Source organism: Rousettus aegyptiacus, unplaced genomic scaffold (genome assembly GCF_014176215.1).
Source record: "Rousettus aegyptiacus isolate mRouAeg1 unplaced genomic scaffold, mRouAeg1.p scaffold_m13_p_3, whole genome shotgun sequence".
Classification (NCBI taxonomy): domain Eukaryota; kingdom Metazoa; phylum Chordata; class Mammalia; order Chiroptera; family Pteropodidae; genus Rousettus; species Rousettus aegyptiacus.
Window position 1 is genome coordinate 130993405 of NW_023416306.1, and position 20106 is coordinate 131013510.

Consider the following 20106-nt stretch of genomic DNA (forward strand, 5'->3'; position numbering starts at 1 on the left):
TCTTAATTTCTCTTTCTGCTCATTCATCATCGATGTATAGAAATACAACAGATTTTTGTATATTGATTATCCCGAAACTTTACTGAATTCATTTACTAGTTCTAAAGTTTTTTGGTGGAGTCTTTACGGTTTTCTGTACATAGTATTGTGTTATATGCAAATAGTGAGAGTTTTACTTCATTCCTAATTTGGATGCCTTTTGTTTCTTTTTATTGCCTGATTTCTATGGCTAGGACTTCCAATACTGTGTTGAATAGAAGTGGCGAGAATGAGATTCCTTGTCTTATTCCTGATCTTGGAGGAAAAGCTTTCAGATTTTTACCATTGAGTATGATTTTAGCTGTGGGTTTGTCATATATATCCTTTATTATGTTATGTTCCTTCTATACCCATTTATTGAATGCTTTAATTATAAGTGGATGTTTTATCTTGTCAAATGTTTTTTCTGCACCTACTGATATGATTATATGATTTTATCCTTTTATTTTGTTAATGTGATATATCACATTGATCTATTTGTATATGTTGAACCATCCTTGTGCCCCTGGAATGAATCCCACTTGATCATGTATTAAGTAAAAAGATGTATTACCTTTTAAATTTATTATTGAATATGGTTTGCTAATACATGGTTGAGAATTATTACATCGTTATTTATCAGAGATATTGGTTTGCAATTTTCTTTTTTTGTATTGTCCTTGCCAGACTTTGGTATCAGGGTAATTCTGGCTTCATTTAATGAGTTAGGAAGTTATTCCTCCTCTTCAATTTTTTGGAAGAGTTCGAGAAGAGTATATTTTAAGTCATCTTTGAATGTTTGGTAGAATTCACTAGTGAAGCCATCTGGTCCTGAACTTTTTTTTTTTTTTTTTTTTCATATTATACTAATTTATTTATTTATTTATTTTTTTGTTATGGTGACATTGGTTAACGAAATCCGGTTAAGTTTCAGGTGTACAATTCAACAGGAAGGCAAATATATATTGTATTGTGTGTTCACCACCCATAGTTAGACTTCTTTCTGTCACCACACATTTGACCTCATTTACCCCATCTACCTCTCTCCTTCCTCCTCCCCCACCTTTTGGTAACCACTAGTCTATTATCCCATGTCCATGAGAATCTGTTTGTCATGCTCCTTTGTTGATTTTAGGTTTATGTCCCGCATATAAGTGATATCATGTGGTTTTCAACTTTTTCTGTCTTGTTTTGCTTAGCATGATTATCTCGAGGTCCATCCATGTCGTCGTAAATGGCAGTATTTCATCTCTTTTTATTGTATATGTGTATCACAGCTTCTTTATCCAATCAGCTATCATAGGACACTTTGATTGCTTCCATGTCCTGGACACTGTGAATAATGCTGCTATGAATATCGGTGTGCAAATATCTTTTTGGATGGGTTTTCAAGTCTTTGGAGTAAATACCCAGTAAAGAGATTGCCAGATCATATGGTAGATCAATTCTTAGATTTTTGAGGAACCTCCATGCTGCTTTCCATAGTGGCTGTACTAATTCACAGTCCCACCAGCAGTGTATGAGGATTCCTTTTTCTCCGCATCCTCTCCAACGCTTGGTATTACTTGTCCTGTTGATAACAGCTATTCTAACAGGTGTGAGATGGTATCTCATTGTGGTTTTGATTTGCATTTCCCTAATAGCTAGTAATGTTGAACATCTTTTCATAGGTTTGTTGGCCATTTGTATGTCTTCTTGGGAGGAGTGTCTGTTCAGGTCCTCTGCCCTTTTTTTAATTGGATTGTTTGTTTTTATGTTGTTGTTGAGTTGTATGAGTTGTATTCTTTGTATGTTTTGGATAATTAGGCCCTTATCGGAGGTGTTGCTTGCAAATATATTTTTCTACTCAGATGGTTTTCTCTTTATGTTGCTGACAGTTTCTTTTGCTGTGGAGAAGCTTTTTAGTTCGATGTAGTCCTATTCATTTATTTTTGCTTTTACTTCCCTTGCCTTTGAGGTCAAATTCATAAAATTCTCTTTAAGTCCAAGGTACATGAGTTTAGTTCCTATATATTCTTCTATACAATGTATTGTTTCAGGTCTTATATTCAGGTCTTTAATCTATTTTGAGTTAATTTTGGTGTGTGGTGATAACAGTCTAGTTTCATTCTTTTGCAGGCGGCTTTCCAGTTTTCCCAGCACCACTTATTAAAAAGGCTTTCCCTGCTCCACTGTATGTTTTTGGCTCTTTTGTCGAAAATTATTTGCCCATATAAACAAGAGTTGACATCTGGAACTCTCGATCTGTTCTATTAGTCTGTGTGTCTTTCTGCCAGTACCAAGCCATTTTGATTATTTTTGCTTTGTAGTATAATTTGAAGTTGAACAGAGTGATGCCTCCAGCCTTGTTCTTTTTTCCCAGGATGGCTTTGACGATTCAGGGTCTTTTGTTCTTCCAAACACATCTGATGAATTTTTGTTCTATTTAAAAAATGCCGATGAGATTTTGATGGGGATTGTATTAAATCTGTATAATGCTTTAGGTAAAAAGGTCATTTTAATTATGTTGATTCTTCCAATCCAAGAACATGGAATATCTTTCCATTTCTTTGTATCTTCAATTTCTTTTAATAGGGCCTTATAGTTTTCATTTAATAGATCCTTCTCATGTTTCTTTAGTTTATTCCTAGATATTTTATCCTTTTTGTTGAATTGCAGAAGGAATTATTTTTTCTACTTCTTTTTCTGATGGTTCATTATTAGTGTATAGGGACACTATGGATTCTTGAACATTGATTTTATATCTAGAAACTTTACTCTATTTGCTTATTGTTTCTAGTAGTGTTCTTGTGGAGTCTTTAGGGTTTTCTATATAGAGAATCATGTCATCCACAAATAGAGACAGTTCGACTTCTTCATTTCCTAGTCGGATGCCTTTTATATCTTTCTCTTGCCTAATTGCACTCACTAGGACCTCCAATGTTATATTGAATAACAGTGGTGGTAGTGGACAGCCTTGTCTTGTTCTTGATCTTAGAGAAAAGATTTTTAGTTTTTCACCGTTAAGTGTAATGTTGGCTGAGGGTTTGTCCTATATGGCCTTTATTATATTAAGGTACTTTCCTTCTATACTGATTTTATTAAGTGTTTTCATCATAAGTGAATGCTGTATCTTGTCAAAGGCTTTTTCTGCATCTATTGATATGATCAATTGGTATAGAAGGAAAGTACCTTAACTTAATAAAGGCCATATAAGACAAACTTTTACTTTTAGGAAAGGTTTTTATGACTGTTTGAATTTTCTTACTGTTGATCAGTCTATTTTCAGTTCTTCATGATTCAGTCTCAGAAGGTTATAAATTTCTAAGAACTTATCCATTTCTTCTAGGTTATCGAATTCGGTGGCATATAGCCTTTCATACTATTCTTGTGTAGTCCTTTGTATTTCTGTGATGTCTCTTATAACCTGCTCTCTTTCATTTCTGATTTTGAGTCTTTTCTCTTTTTTCCTTAGTGTAGCCAGAGGTTTGTCAATTTTATTAATCTTTTCAAAGAACCAGCTCTTCATTGCATTAATTTTTTCTCTCTGGTCTTTTTTTTCTCCATTTCATTTAATTCTACTCTAATTTTTATCATTTCCTTCCTTCTACTGACTTTGGCTTCGTTTGTTCTTTTAATAGTTCTTTAAGGTGAAATGTTAGATTATATATTTCAGATTTTTCTTCTTTCTTGAGGTAAGCCTGTAATAAACTTCCTTTTTATTACCACTTTTGCCGTACCCTCAAAAATTTAGTATGTTGTATTATCATTTTCATTTGTCTCTATGTATCTTTTGATCTATTTCTTCTTTGACCCAGTCACTGTTTAATAGCATGTTGTTTAATCTTCACATGTTTGTGGTTTTTCCTGCTTTCTTTTTGCAGTTGATTTGCAATTTCACAGCATTATGGTTGGAAAATATGCTTAGTATAATTTCAGTCTTCTTAAATTTGTTGAGGCCAGTTTTGGGTCCCAACATATGGTCTCTCCTTGCGAATGTTCCATATTCACTAGAGAAGAATGTGTATTCTGGTGTTCTGGGATATAAAGCTCTGTAAATATCGATTATGTTCATTTGATCTAATGTGTCATATAAGGCCAATATTTCCTTATTGAGTTTTCTGTCTGGATGATCTATCCATAGCTGTCAATGGGGTATTTCAGTCCCCTGCTATAACTGTATTTTGTCAGTTTCTCCTTGTAGTTCTGTTACTAGTTGCTTTATATATTTTGGTGTCCCCAGGTTGGATGCATATATATATTAATGTGTTATATCTTTTTGATGTATTATCAGTTATAAAATGTCCTTTATCATTACAAAATGTCCATCTTTGTCTCTTGTTACCTTTTTGTCTTGAAATCTATTATGTCAGATGTAAGTATGGCTATACCCGCTTTTCTCTGGATGCCATTTTCTGGAGATTTTTTACTTTCTTCCTGAATTTCCTTGTTATCTTGGTTATTCATTATTCTTAATGGATTATTTCTCTGCCTGGGCATTTGTGGGAATGAAATCTCCTTTTTAATAAATTTGACACTTCACTGTTTAGTAAGCTGGTAAGTAGAGGTCTTTCTTTTGTTTTCTAGTAGGTGGCTCTGAAGCGCAAGTGTTTATTTTCTCTTACCTGCACTGTTGGAGATTCTGGGATCTCTGTGGGGTGGTTTCACTTCGGTGATAGAAAATGCTCCATATTCCCTGAGGAGGTGGGCATCCCTGTTATGACCCAATCATCTCAGTCTCAGGACACCACTCCCATGGATTGGAAGTGATGGGCTATGGATCTCCTTCCTGTAGCCAGAAGCTGCTGGCAAGGCTGCTCTGAGTTGACCCAGCTGCCTCTACCAGGCTATACCACAGTAGGCTGGGGATGAATGTGGGGGAGGGAATGGGTTTGTGCATCCACAGTTCTGCTTTTCCTCATGAATTTATCTGCAATTAGTACAGACCACTTAGGCTGGAAAGTTTTTTCCAGTCTTTCGTAATATGCCAAATGAAGATTTTACTGCCTGGCAGGACACAGTGGGGTGCGGTAGGCGGATTCCTGAATCTGTTGAGTCCTTTGCCAAGTACTGGTGGGCATTGGAGTACCATGATTTTTTTTTTTTTTTTTTTTTTTTTTTTTTTTTTTTTTTGCACCATTTCTCTGCTCCTGACCCTGGACCAAGCCTCAGTGTGTGCCAGCCACCCAAGCCCGACTGCTGTCTCTACACCTTCAGTCTGGTCTGGCCAGTCCTTTACTGCTATCACTTCCGCTAGGGCTACAATGAGTGTGGGGATTCGTGCAGCTCTCTCTCTGTCCTTCTCCCTCCCTGTCCCATCTCTATCTACTGGTCACTCAAATATGTCCGTCTGCAGATGTCTCAATGCATGATGTTTCAGATGTGTTTGTGTGTTGAACATGGAATCCTTTAATTATCGTTGTCCTTCTTGTACCTTCAAGGGGAGAGACCTGGAGGTCCTCTCACTCCACCATGCTGCTGACATAGCCTCATTTTATTTATTTTTTTTTCTTTTTGCTCTTCTGATAGGTTGATTTATACTAGTCTGTCTTCCAGGTCATTGATCAGTTCTTCTATATTAGCTAATCTTCTATTGATTCCTTCTAGTGTATTTTTCATTTCAGTTATTGTATTCTTCAGTTCTGCTTGATTCTTCATTATACTTTATTTGTTGAAGTGCTTCCTAAGTTCTTCTGTTCTACTCTCAAGTTTGGGGAGGATCTTTGTGACTGTTTCATTGAATTCTTTATCAGACGAATCATTTATTTTTGTTTCTTTAGAGTTCTTTTCTGGGAATTTTTCTTGTTCATTCATTTGAGAAGTATTCTTCTGTCTTCATTTTGTTGGACTTTCTATGTTTGTGTATATAAATTAGACAAAAAAAAAAAGATCTCTCCCTGTCTTGAATAAGTAGCCTTATGTAGAAGCAACCACGCTGTATGCTATGTATGCGGATGCTTTTGGCAGGTCAGTTGGAGGTGAGTGGGTGGCCATGGCATCTGGGGTGCTAGCCTACTGAGCAGGAGTGGTTCTGTGTAGGGAGGTCTGCTCCCTTTTAAGGAGCTAACACAGACTCAGGCAATGTATGCAGGAACGTGCTGCTGTCACCTTGCAGATAAGCCAGAGTACCTAAACAGAACTCCCACCCTCCCTAACAATGGCGCTCACCAGTACCCCCAGCCCCAGAGAATCCCTACAGCTCCCGTAGAGCTCCTGTTATTTCCCAGTCTTCTCTGTTCACGTTCTTTCCTTGTTCAGAAGCTGTTTACTTATCCTTCCATTGTCTTTCAGAGGTAATTGCTCTCTATATAGGTGTGTACTTCAGTGTGTTCATGGGAGGGATGAGTTTAGCATCTTATGCCACTGCCGTCTTGGAAACCCTAGTCTTTTAATATGACAGAAATAAGATAATGAGAAATGGTATATTAGTCTATCTATTGCAGTTTAAAAGAGCAAACATTTATTATCTTATGGTTTCTGAGGCCCAGGAATTTGGGAGTAGCTTGGCTGGATGGATCTTGCTCCAGAGTCTCTCATGAGGTTGCAAACAAGATGTTGTTGTCATCTAAAGGCTTCTCTGGAGCTGGAGAAAATGCTTACAAAATGGCTAACTCACTTCTGGGTGGCAAGAATCAGTTTTCTGGCTTGTTGGTAGCAGGAGGCCTCAGTTTCTTACCATGTGGGCCTCTCTGTAGGATTGCTTGAGTATCTTAATGGCATGATGATTGGCTTCCCCCAAAGCAAGTGATTTAAAAGAGAGATTGAGATTAAGAGAGAAAACATCCAGGCAAAAGTCAGAGTATTTTATAACCTAGCCTCAGACAGAAGTCACAAACCATCACATTTGCTATATTCCTTAGATCACACAGATCAATCCTGCTACAGTCTTGGAAGGATTACACAGAGTGTGAATATTTGAAGGTGGAGATCATTGGGGATCATCTTAGAAGTTGGCTACCACAGTCTGACTTCTGGCTCCCAATGAGTCATGTCCTTCCCACATACAAAATACATTTACCTACTCCCAAGTCCTCCAGAAATTTCATTCCATTATAGCATCAGCTCAAAGCACAGAATCTATCATTTAAATCGGGTCTAGATGTGGATGAGGCTCCTTATGGGTAGTTCCTTAAGTATAGCAAAGTAAGTGATCTGAAGACCCGTGTACTAAAGACAAGTTATTTGCTCCCCACATATATGACGTACCATGGCCCAACATATGCAGGATAATTGTTATACACCCTTCTGTTCAAAAACTGGAGAAATGGGAGATATGCAAGAGGCACAGGAATTCTGAAATCCAACCAGATACAGGTTGGCAGCTCCCTCATTAGTACTCAAGGCTTGGGAATAATTCTTGGCTCTTTGGCCGAGTTCTCTGGGCTATGATTTCTGCCCAATGTGGGGTTTTGTATTTTTTTTTTCAGCCCACTTTTTCCTTGTAGAAGCATAAGGGTCCAAAAGTCCTCTTTTTTTTTAATGCTCTCAGTCCTTCCAGTCTAAGTTAGCAGTGTCTCTGCCAAAATAATTTTTTAAAACTTTGTGAATCTCCTACAAATCTCATTGGGATTTATTCTAGCAAACAAAAGCCATACCCAAAAATTTCTTCGAAATAAGCCCCTGCCCACTTGGGATTCTGAAGAAAACACTGTTAAGCTTCTCATAAGCCCTTCTCATATTGTTTAAATAGTTCTCTGAGGCACCATCTTCGTTCTTTCTGCAGTCTTAAAGGATTTTTATAGTTGCACTCTCAATTTCATCTTTAGACCATGTTTTCCTGGTAGTTTGCCTTAGATTTTATCTTTGCCTTGAAGCCATTTCTTAAATTTAGCATCATTTGCCATCAAAGAATGGGAATTTTCAAAAAAAAACAAACAGTTATGGATTCCTTTTTGTTTAGTAGCTCTTCCTTTAACTTATCTCTCTTGCATTTTAAGCAGCAAGAAGAAACCGGGAGGCACATTCAACACTGTCTACAAATCTCCTCACTACTCACCCATTTATCAGTCATTTTCTATGTTCCTACAGGCAACAGTGTTGCTATGCTTTCTGCCACTACATAACAAGAATCCCCTTTCTTCCAATTTTCAATTAAAATTTTTTACCCTCCTTTAAGTCTACACTGCAGCCTCCTCAAAGGCAATCATACTTCTAAACAATTTCTTCAAGGTTCCTTAGGCTTTCGCTAACACTCTCTTCAAAGTCTTCCAACTTCTATTCACTGCTGTGTTCCAAATCCACTCCCACATTTTAGGTTTTGTTACAGCTGCACTCATCTTCCAGGTATCAAAATTGATAATGTGAAAAAGTTATATTTCAGATATAATTCACAATTCAGATACCATAAATTCACCCTTTAAAGTGTATAATATAGTGGGTTTCAGTATATTCACAAGGTTGCGCACCCATTCAAATCTAAAACATCTTCATCCCCAAAAAATCTTACGCTCATTAGCATTTGCTCCCTATTCCTCTCTCCTCTCAGGCCCTGGCAACCACCAGTCTTCTTTTTATCTCTTTGGACTGCCTATATGGGCATTTAATATAAATGGAATCATGCAATATATGGCCATTTGTGTCTGGCTTCTTTAGTATAATGTGCATTAGTTATCTATTGCTGCATAACAAGTCACTCCATCTCACAATTTCTGTTTTTTGTTAAGTTTGAGAACAGCTTGGCTGAGTGATTCTAGCTCAGGGCCTCTCACGTGGTTGCAGGAAAGATGTCAACAGGGAATTCAGTCATTTGAAGGCTGACTGGGCCTAGAGGATCTAGTTCCAAGATGGCTTGCCCAGGTGGCTATAGGCAAGAGGGCTTTGATATTTGTTTGGATTTTGGCAAGAGGTCTTGGTTTCTCACCACATGGCCTCGCCATAGGTATGCTTAACTATCTTATGGCTTCCCTTAGGATGAGTGGAGAGAACAAGGCAAAAGCCACAATGTCCTCTGTAATCTAGTCATATACCATCACTTATGCCAACTCTGTTGGTCACACAGACCAACCTCAATTCATTGAGGGAGAGGACTACCCGAAGGCTAAATACCAGAAGATAGGGATTGATGGGAGCCATTTTGGATGGCTTATTGTAGTGTTTACATATTGGGAAATTTTGTTGCAACAGCTATAGATGGCATATAGTGAAGATTATGTGGAATTCAGGAATATTTTTTTAAAAAGTTTTTATACACTCTTAATAAAAGAAGGGTTTTCTATCATTCTAAACCTCAAGCCTGTTTCTTCACTTTCCACTTTGGTGTATAAAAGTAAATAGATGGATATCTCTGAGTTGGTTGAAATATAGAGAAAGCTTTTCTAAAACAGATTAATTTCATTTCATTTTTTTCTGGCTCCTCCTGATCTCTAGATCTTGTATTTGTAAAATTTTTCAATGTGCTCTCTTTGGTAAACATAAAGTCTTACCTTTCTTTAATGTTATTTAAATTTTTAAACATTAAATATTGTGACTGAAAGCAAATCAAATTTATGGTAATTTTTTAAAAAGCTATTATTAAAATATATATGCTTCTAATTTGGTCATGTGATATCAATGTGTATTTTGGAAATTTGTACAGACCTCAGACTGATCTTGGAGCTGTCAAAGAAGTGATATTTAAATTGAGAGAGAAGGATGAGGAAACATTATTTGAGTGTCAGGTTGAAGTGCAATTTGACTGAACTGTAGGTGCAGGAGGGTCCACAAAGTATGAAAAGCACTGCTGGTGACTATTCTGAAGAAGATATTTGTTTTAGACTAGTGATTTTAATTCTCTTTCTAGGATTCTTGAAGCTCTAAAGAAAGATATGAATCTTAGAATGATGAGCCAATGCATAAATGTGGGTTCACAGACTCCAGATTCTTGTCTTAGATATTTTTGCCATGATAATTTCTATTCTTTTATTACTTAATACTATTAGAAACTGTATCAGTAAGTTCCCACATCATCCAAAGTGGTATCTCTGTTGTGGTTGATTCTTAGGAGAAAGAACTTAAGAAAACTGGACACAAGTTTGTTTTTATTCTTTTTTCTGAAATTTGTCAAAGTAACTACAAATGATTTGCTTTACCATTCTTGTATTAAATTGATCTTTTAGTTTGTGAAATTAAAAAAAATACTAGAAGGAATTGAAAATGTTAACATCGTCAAATTTTCATTTTAAAAATATAAAAAAGCATAAAGTTGAAGTTCCCTTCAACTACCACCCAAAATCCCATTCCTTTTGCCCTACAAGCAACTGCTATCAGGAGCTGTTGTATATCTTACCAGTTCCTTTTTAATACTTTCACAGCCATGTGCATATATCTGTATCTAATACATAATATTAATTTGTGTCATTTATACAAATAGTATCATAGTATACATGTTTTCTACATTCCCTTTCTAACATGTTTTTGTAATCTGGTCAAGTTGATAAATATAAATCCCATTTATTTTAATTGCTTAAAATATTACATTATGACTATATTACCTTATACTGTCCATTTTCTGATTTTTTTTTTTTTACTATTATAGGCAATGCTGCAAAAAAACATACTTTTCTTGGGTTGAATCATATGAAATTGCTGTTTTTTCATCAAAAATGCTTGAAGATGCAGTTTTATGTGGTTGGACCTAATTCCGTTGTTCATATGCCAATACTTTTAACATCCGAGTTTTAATTTTTGACTGTATGATGGATGAGAAATGGTATCTTTTACTTGCATTTATCTATTGTTAGTTAAGTTAGACCTATTTTCATATGTTCAGTGTTCATTCAGATTTCCTCTAACATAAATTTCCTACTTATATTCCATGCTCATCCAGAATAGGGGTAACGAATAAAGCATTTCTTTAAGAATTGATCATGGATATGTTTATAGATTACAGAATGAATAATCTTGAGAAATATTGGAGTTCTCCCAAAGTGTGATAAATTAATGGCCACAAATTCTTCCCATTCCATTGGGCATGCCCCTTTACAATGTGATTTTGCCACTTTTCCCAGCCAAAGGTAGAATGTTGCTCTCCTGCCTTGATTCTGAGCTGACCTTTTGGCTTGGTTGGACCAAAAGAATGTGGTTGAGATGATGTTGTTCAAGTTCCAGAACTTAGGCTTTAAGAGGCCTTCAAGCTTCTGTGTTCACCCTTAGAACAGTGCCCCAGGACGTCCATGTAATACAGAAGCCAAAACAGCTTTCTGGAGCATAGACCACATGGAGGAGAATTGAGATGCCCCAGCTGCCAGACACATGACTGAAGCCATTTTGGACCTTCCAGACCAACTGAGCCTCCATATAAATGCAGCTGTGTAAGTGAGCCCAGGAGAGACCAACCCACAGAACCATGAGAAATAATAATTATTTTAGCCACTAAATTTTGTGACTTGCTTTGCAGCAATAGTTAACACAGCTATGCTCTGGTGTGGTAACAAGGTGGGTAAAGAATTTGGGAGAAAAATAGAACTTGAAAGTAATTGGGCAAGATCCTTTTTATTTAAAAAAATACTATTAACAGAACACTCTGTGTCAGGCATTGTGCTAATAAGCACTTTGTATATGCTGTCTTTTTTTATCTTCAAAATAACCCTATTAAGTAGAAATTATTATCCTTACTTTGCCCAAGGTCCTACAACCATTAACCATTAGAACTCATTTGAAACCCAGATATATCTGACTGTAAAGTCTGTTCTAACCACTATCTTATTTTCCCATAAAAAAAAAGCATTTCTAAAAATTTAGATCCAATAAAAGCTACACTTAGTGGCATGAAATTTTATAGATGCAATGTTTAGTAAAAGTTTTAAATCACGTAAAACGAATACAAATAAATCTATATTGGGATTTTAAATAGTAAATCTGGCTGCAAATAAAAATACACAACTTTCATTACTACACAAATATACAGACAAGGATGACACAGTAGGGTCACGCTTTTACACATCCCCTCAATGTGGAGAAAATGAGAATGGCACTGTCCGGTCTTGAGAAATTGTGTAGTGCATAAAAAGCAAACCCATTCCATTATAGATTGTGGTTAAGAATGACATTGAAATGATCACTTTAGCTTTTAATTTATGTGGTTTTTTTTGTTTTTTTTTTTCAAATGGTTACTGAAGTTAGAACCTAACTACTTAATAAGTGCAACTGTTAGGTATTTCTTTGGGCCATAGGACTCCATGAAAAAATTACTGAGACTCTAAAGATGCCATAAATCAAGAAATTCTGGAACCACTGGGTTAGCTATCCCTCCATATATTAAATACACACCAAACTTTCCATAGTTCTTAAGTTCTTGTGCGAAATTCCTCTATAAATCAGTATGTTAAAGGATCAGTCTCTCAGATTGGGGTATATATGTAGGAAAAAATCTTGCTAAAAAATGCCTGTCTTAAGTTCCTGCTTTAAAGGTAACAAGTAAAATAGAAGCAGTTATCCCAGTCCAAAGGGGAACTGTATAGTGGGGATAGAGAAAGATGCACTCTAGCTCCCCAGGGTCATTTCATAAACTATAAAAATGACAACGAACACCAGAGCCACTCAACATACATGTGTAGTCAAGAGTGCTTACCTGTCTGGACCAGAGAATTCAATACCATCTACCATCCCTAGCCAGGACATGCTAAGGTAAAGCATGTCATCTTGATTCCTCCTATCAAATTTTCTATCCCAAAAGGAGCTTCCTATAACTCAGGTCCTCAAATACAGTTATTGTCCTAATTATGCAGTATATTAGGGCCACATAAATCCAAGGCATTGCACTGCGATTGTTACATTAACTGTGTACTTCTAAAATGTGTTTCCATAGTTACAATAGCAAAGCTGTATTGAGAAGTAATAATGGACTCCTTCCCATTTGTAATTATTTAGCCCCACAGCAATTCAGGGAAGGACTGAATATCAAATATTTGGGGTTTTACCCTTGAAATGAGGCACAAATTAATCAATACATCTTTTAAATGTTTAAAAGAAACTCACAGAGTATACATACATGTATAGCATAAGCACACATACTTTGAAAAATAAAAGGAAAAAGGAGGCATTTGCCCATAATCAAAACTTTATTGAAAAATTCACACCAAAATAGGAGATCACTGTTGTGTACTTACAAAATTAAATGTAATTATATTATCTTGGTAAATTAACTAGAATTACTGAACTGATAAGGCTTTCTGTGATGTAACAAATTCAGGAAGTTGTGTGGATCATTAGTGTTGCTTTCTTCTAAATGAACACCCTACAAAGGAATCACAAGAGCATGTTAAACACAAGTCTATTCTATCTTTGATATAGTTTTAATCGCAAAAAGTACTTAAGTAAAAAACTTAAGTTCTAGGAATATTACGTTAGCATTCTTATAGGTTTATTCTTTTATACCAAAAATTGGCTATAAATAAATCTTTTATATTTGAATTTACTCTAATGTGATGTGACTATAACTGTCACTCCTGTTTCTCAAATGCTATAAGGAATATGTTTAAGACCATGACCCTGAATTCAACAGTTAATGTTGGCATGATTAAAGGTTCTGGAAGTCTTGCAAGTACATTTTTAAATAAGAGCAATACTTCATACTTTTATCTTAGCAGGTCATACCAAATAGATCTTGGATTTGTTGCCAACCCACTTATAACTCTTCCAGTGAAAATAACATGGAATTCACAGCTCCTCAAAATATCACAAGCAAATTTCAAGTATCATCATGGAATTATAACTCTATAAGTAGTAGTATGAAAAACTATAATTATTTTTTCTTACTGCACGAAAGTGAAAGTAGAATTAAAATTAGATTTTCATATTAACCCTTAAGTAGTTACTCATAGAAATCAAACCTCTAGAATTTAAATTTATACATTATCTGTTGCTTAGCTAGCAATGATAAAAACTGTCCTAAGTCTCATGTACCAAATATACAGGACACAAAATATTTACAAGAGATATTTTTAAATCCTATGATTTAAAAAATCCATGTCCTATTGTATGTATTCTTTTGCTCCATTCTGATTTATGTTTAATATTCTAAGTTAAGCAAACTAAGTAACTACAACAGAATTAGGTGTTCCAAACTAAGAAAAATAATATTCAAAGGAGTTCTTTGGAAGGTCAAGAGTATAAACTTATCCAGTTAAACAGGGCATTCTTTACTGAAAGCGCAAAATGAAAGAAAAATTATTTTGGTAATCATGATTTTAAGATAGAGACATTTACAATCATAAAATCTCATCACTGGGTTAGAAAATGCCAAATGATATACCTTCTGTAAGTCTGGCCTTTCCTCCTGTGGGCTGGCACAACACTGTTGAACAACCTACACAAAGAACCACGGTCTGAGCATGGCTGAAAACTGTGGTAATCTTGTAGCAGCCTAAAAAAAAGGTCAACAAAAGCAGAAGAAAATATAGTACTTGTTCAACGTATTTCTAGTAAAGACCTTATATTAAGTACTTTAGTGCTGTGCAATAGCAAGCCACATGTAACTAACTTTCTAATAACCACATAAAAGTTTTTTTTTTTAAAAAAAGTGATATCAATAATATATTTTATTGAAATCAATATTTCCAAAATATTATTTCAACATGTAATCAATGTGTGTGTTGTGTGTGTGTGTACGGTACATCTTCAAAGTCTGTTGTATATTTTACATTTAAAGACTCCCTTCTGACTAGCCACACTTTAAGTGCTCCACATATAGTTAATGGAACCGTATAGAGCAGCACAGCTTTACACTAAAGAATCTACATACCTCTCATTGCATCATGAAAAAGAAAATTCATATTATCAGCTTAAAGTAAATCAAATATCACATCCACTTCAAATATCACATCCCATCTTCAACCTTCCTCCCTGGCAAAAAATGTTTCTATAGTGGTTTGAATACGTTTACTGTGAAAATGTCCAATTCTGTAATCCCGCTTCTACTCTACAGAGGATCCTAATGTAGCTAAATATACACACAACACTAGCAACCCCTACAGAAATTTTCCTTGGGAAAGGAATTAAATTTGAAATTTCACCTGGGCATTTTACATCCATAAAATAAGAATTTGGACTTTGAACTAGCCGTTTCTTTTTGTGTTTTTTCTTTTCCTCTTCCAAGGACGGATGTAGTAAATCTCTAGCCAACTGGATTAAAAAAAAAAAAAAAAAGCATATTATTACTATTAGAATGAGACCACAATCCTGGAAGATTTAACCACATGTGAGCTATACATGCAAAAATAAAAATAAGTCATACTCAGCTGAGGCAACATAAATGCGGGTCGTTATGTTTTAAAGCTTAACTTTCATCAATACTTTTTATAATGCCACGTTCTCCCAGTCCCGGTAAAGGGGCTCCCTGACGATCAGGAAACATATGGTAAGATTAACCGCGTCTTCTTTACTCAGCTGAATAACAATCTCCAATAAAAACAAAACCGTGGTGCCGGGTAAGAAAGTGACCCTGACCCTAGCCCCACTGAGCAGAAATCGCTGAGGCAGGCACCCGGGAGAAGGCCAACGCCGGGGTGATTCCTGCTCCCCCAGGTTTCAAAACCTGATCTGACAGGACCTCGGAGTGGCTGAGGAGTGACCGTCCTTGACGGAGTTACCATGTGAGGCAACTGAGAAGACAGTTTTTAAAAAGGAAACAAGCAAGGAAATCGCTTCCGAAAGAAGGCAGAGGGGGGCAAGAAGACTCCAAGGATCACAGCCTCCCGGGAGCCCACCAAAAGCCGGAGAGCTGATAAGCTACCCGGGGCGCTGTCCCCTCCCAGCCGCCGACTCCAGATCGCAGGTCAGGGCGGCCCCAGCGCCTCCCCGCCCCACACCCATGCCGGCCGGCCCAGCGCGCTGCCCGGGCAAGTCCCGACGAGTCCGCCCCGCGCGAGGAGGCTGCGCGGTCCCAGCGGCGTCGCCGCGTTCGGCAGGGAGCCCCAGGGGCAGGCGCATCGGTCCGGCTAGCCCACCCTCAGCCCCCGGACAGACAGAGAAGCCCGAAACACACGCGAAGCTCGAAAGTAAACAACTCACAGGCATGTTGATCCCTTCGCAAGCCCAGCAGGTCCTGGTCTCCGAGGTGACACCCCTGGCAATCCGCACGCGAACAGGCGCAGCACCAACTTCCGGGATAGAGGAGGCTGGGAGGAGCTGAGGGGCGGGGCGGGCGGGCCGTCCACTCTAGGCGCTCCTCTCGCTGGTGGGAAGGGGGATGGCTTCGGCCCGCGCCGCAAGTCTCTGACCGAGTGGGCTCTGAGCGTTGTACCAATCCGGAGTTCCACCTTCCGCGAACCTAACGGCCTCCAGGGTGGGGGTCGCCGGCCGTAGAGCTCCACAGTGAGCCAGCTGTTCCCAAGGCCCGGTTCAGACGGTGCGTGCCTAGCTGGCAAGCCGCCTTGGGCTCAGGCCGCGGAGAGGGAGCGGCGATGGCCTCGCGGAACCCTGCCGGCCGACCCCGGACGGCTCACTGGGCCGCTCGTCCACGGCCCCGCATTCAAATCCCTCTGCTGTCGGTTCGCTCTGCAGACATGCACACGGGGCGATGCCACTGTTCTCTGTTCTTTCGTGTATTAAAAACAATGTTATTGATTAAGACTATTAACAGGTACCAGCGTGATTATGAAACAGGTGCGTGTACTTGTGCATCCAGCTTCCAAGGTAGTGGTTATTAAGTTCTTTGTGAGGATGCGGCTGTGCCCTTGGGTTCGCTTTGCCCTGAAAAAGTTTTTAAAGAAGCACGGATTCGCTGCCATGCTTAGTTCCCCCCGAGGAGCCTTCCTGTCCTCTGAAGAGTATGCGAACTTTCTAGAGAGGACAACTGGTGCCTGAAAAAATGGGGTGTCACCGATAGCCAGATGTTTTTGATGAGGACAAGCTTGAAGGATGGATATGAGTCAATGTGATCCAAACCTGAGAAACCGGGAAGACACTTGATCAGTCAATTGTCCTGGATAGACGTTCTCAATCACCTTTTATTTCTCTTTGTTTGCAAAAGTAATATAATACACATTTAGGAAAATAGAAGGAAATTTAAATCATCCACAGATTCCAAACATTTTTTTATTCACCTGCATATAGGTTTGTTTTGGGTTTTGTTTAATATAACGTATCATCTTGTTCATATTCCTTTGTAGACTTGATTTTCCCCCTACTTACTGTATAATGCACATTGCTCCATGTTACTACGTATTTTTCTAATTCTAACTTTTAATAGGCTCATAGTACTTATCATATGACTATCCTCCTTGCATCCATAGGCTAAACTGGAATTAGATTTGGGTTTTTTAATATTTAATATTGTAAATATTAACAAATACTAAATATTTTCAGACAGATACATATATAGAATAATATATAAGTAGGCAGAATAATGGTCCCCAAAGTCTTAAATGTTCTAACCTCCAAGATCTGTAATTACATGATAAGGTGAATTAAGGTTACTAATTAGCTTACTTTGAACCAGGAAAATGATCTTGCATTATCTGAGTAGACCCAATGTAATCACAGGGGTCCTTAAAAGTGGAAGAGGAATACAGTAAAAGAGAATCACAGAAAGAGATGTGGTGATAAAGAGGAGTCTGAGATGCTTTGTTGCTGGCTTTGAAGATGGATGAAGGGCGGTGACCCAAGGAATGTGGGCAGCCTGTAGAAGTTGGAAAAGGCGAGGAAATGGATTGTCCCCTAAAGCTTCTAGAAGAAACACATTCCTGCCAGCACCTCAATTTTACTAGGTCAGTAAGACCTAGTTCAGACCAAACTACAGAATTTCAGGGTAATGTATTTGTTTTAAGCCACTAACTTTTGTGGTAATTTATTACAATAGTAGAAACTAATACAATAAGGAAGACCCATGTACACACCACCGAACTCTTGTCTAATCTTAACATTCAATACTCACTCTCCCCAAATTTTCATTGTTAAAATAACACTGTAGTCAGCATTCTTATGCTTGAGTCGTCGTGTACATCTTTGATATTTTCTTAGGATAAATTTCTAGAGGAGGAATTGGTGAATGAAAAGTTATGCACATTTTAAGGTTTTTAATGTAATCTGCCAATTACCCACCAGAAAAGTCAAACCAATTTATATTCCAGATGAAAATGTTTGAGAATGCTCCTTTCTTTACACGCTTGACAATGTTGAATATTATGTTTTCCCCTATCTCAGTCAATCCAGAAAAAGCATATGGTATTCTGTCATATTTTTGCTGTTGTGTTACTTAAAATTTTCCATATGCTTAATGGCCATTAGCACTTTTCTATTGGGATAATCATCTATTTCTTCATTATCTATTCTTTTATATTAAGGATGTTAACCAAATATTTCCCCAACTTATTCTTTCCTATTAATTTTATTTTGGGGTGTTTTAAAAATCATACAGTAAATTTTAATTACATATATGCATATTAATGATGTAGACATATCTCACTTTATTGCATTTCACTTTATTGTGCTTCACAAGTGTTGCATTTTTTACAAATGGAAGGCAAAACCCCCACCACCACCAGCAGCAAAAAGATTATGACTCACTTTTTTGCTGTCCTCACTTTATTATGGTACTCTGGAAACAAACCCACAATATCTTTGAGGTATGCCTATATATTTCAAACCAGTTGTTTTTTTCCTTTTTGCTATTGTGTTTAGACAGGCCTTGGTCACCTTAGGATCAGCTAATTATTTGCCCATACTTTTTTCTGATTCTTTTGTTGTGATATTTATTCTTTAATTTTGGCACTTGATATGTGGGAGTTCATTTTGGCACTTGATATGTGGGAGATCTTGGAACAGCATCTATTAATCAGGCCTCATTACTGCTTCAGTTCCTTAACAATGTCCAGTACAGTGTCAAAACTCTCCAACTTTAGAGACACTGTGGTAGCATGAGAAATAAAATTCTCTAGGTCAAGGAGACCTGAACTCTATTTGTAACTCTGCCACCCTCTCTGGAACTCAGTTTCTCCTAAAATGTCCCCAGGTCCTTGCACTGAGCGCAGATGCAGGGACCCAGAATCCCTTCGCCTTGGCAACCTGTATTCAGGGATCCTGCAGGAGGAGCTTCCACTCAGCTTCCCAAAGAACCTTGACACGTCAGTCAGAATTGTGTTTATTGACTGAAAACTCTCCAGCCGTTCTATCTGGCGAAGTCTGAGAAGGTGCTGCCAAATTCTCCCATTTAGCACCTGGCTCCCTTCACCTCAGAAGTATGCAGCAGTGTCCTTTCTCTTACCCCTTTACCAACTTTAGATACTGGGAAAACTCACAGGTGTTTGGGTTAAGCCAAGAACACAACTGGCGTTAAATTTCAAGCTGGCCAAGACTGGTTCTAAGTAAGTCAGATCTCAGTTTTCCCTAGGTTGGCGTTCCTCAGGCTTGTGCCTTTCTTTCCCCAGAAAGGTAATGAGAGGGGTTTGTTTAGTTTTGTTTTTAAGAAATTTGGGGTATGAGCTAGGGCCCTAAAGATAACTTTTCACACTCCTGCCTTTCTAATTTTTTTTTTCCTGAGAAGCTCAGAGAAATCTGTGTCATCAACAAACTATACCAAGGCTGCATTATTTTGCTCTTCCTTCTATTGTCCACCTATTGGAAGGTTTCAAAGCACATGTGGCTTATTCTCAACACATTCCAGCAATCAGCAGCAACTTCTAAAACTTCTAAAGGTCCACCTCTTCTCTCTACACCAGTTCTCCAACAGGTTCACAACCATTGTCCCCAAAGCTCCATTGTAAGGGTCGAAATTCATTTGTCATTGGTTGCAGATGTTTGACATTCAGATAAGCTCCCATCTATAAGGGGTAAGCGTTTCAGATGCAGACTATGCTGTCATTTTCTTTATTTTCCATACCAACTTAATTTCTGACTGAGGCTGAGCCCCCATTGGGCTGAATATTTATGTCCCCCGAAAATTCATATGTTGAATCCTAACTTTTAGCCCCAATGCGATGGTATTGGAAGGTGGGGTCTTTGGGAGGTGATTAAATCATCAGGGTAGAGCCTTTGCAAATGGGATTAGTGCCCTTACAAAAGAAGCCCCAGAGAGATCCCTTACTCGTTCTGCCATGTTAAGGACACAGTGAGAAGACTGCCATCTATGAACAAGGATGTGGGCTCTCAGCACATACCAGATCTTGATACCCTTGATCTTGGACTTCCCAGCCT

General features: G+C 37.7%; 1 protein-coding gene across 1 annotated transcript; it reads right to left on the reverse strand.

The window, feature by feature from the left end:
* Window positions 1-13015: 13015 nt before the first annotated feature.
* On the reverse strand, window positions 13016-16108 carry RPS27L (ribosomal protein S27 like). The gene is made up of 4 exons (XM_016141115.2): window positions 15985-16108; window positions 14988-15096; window positions 14228-14338; window positions 13016-13210 (listed from the first exon to the last, which is right to left on the reverse strand). The coding sequence occupies exons 1-4, from the start codon at window positions 15988-15990 to the stop codon at window positions 13182-13184; spliced, it is 255 nt and encodes an 84-aa protein (XP_015996601.1). The 5' UTR covers window positions 15991-16108; the 3' UTR covers window positions 13016-13181.
* Between the last annotated feature and the right edge of the window lie 3998 nt (window positions 16109-20106).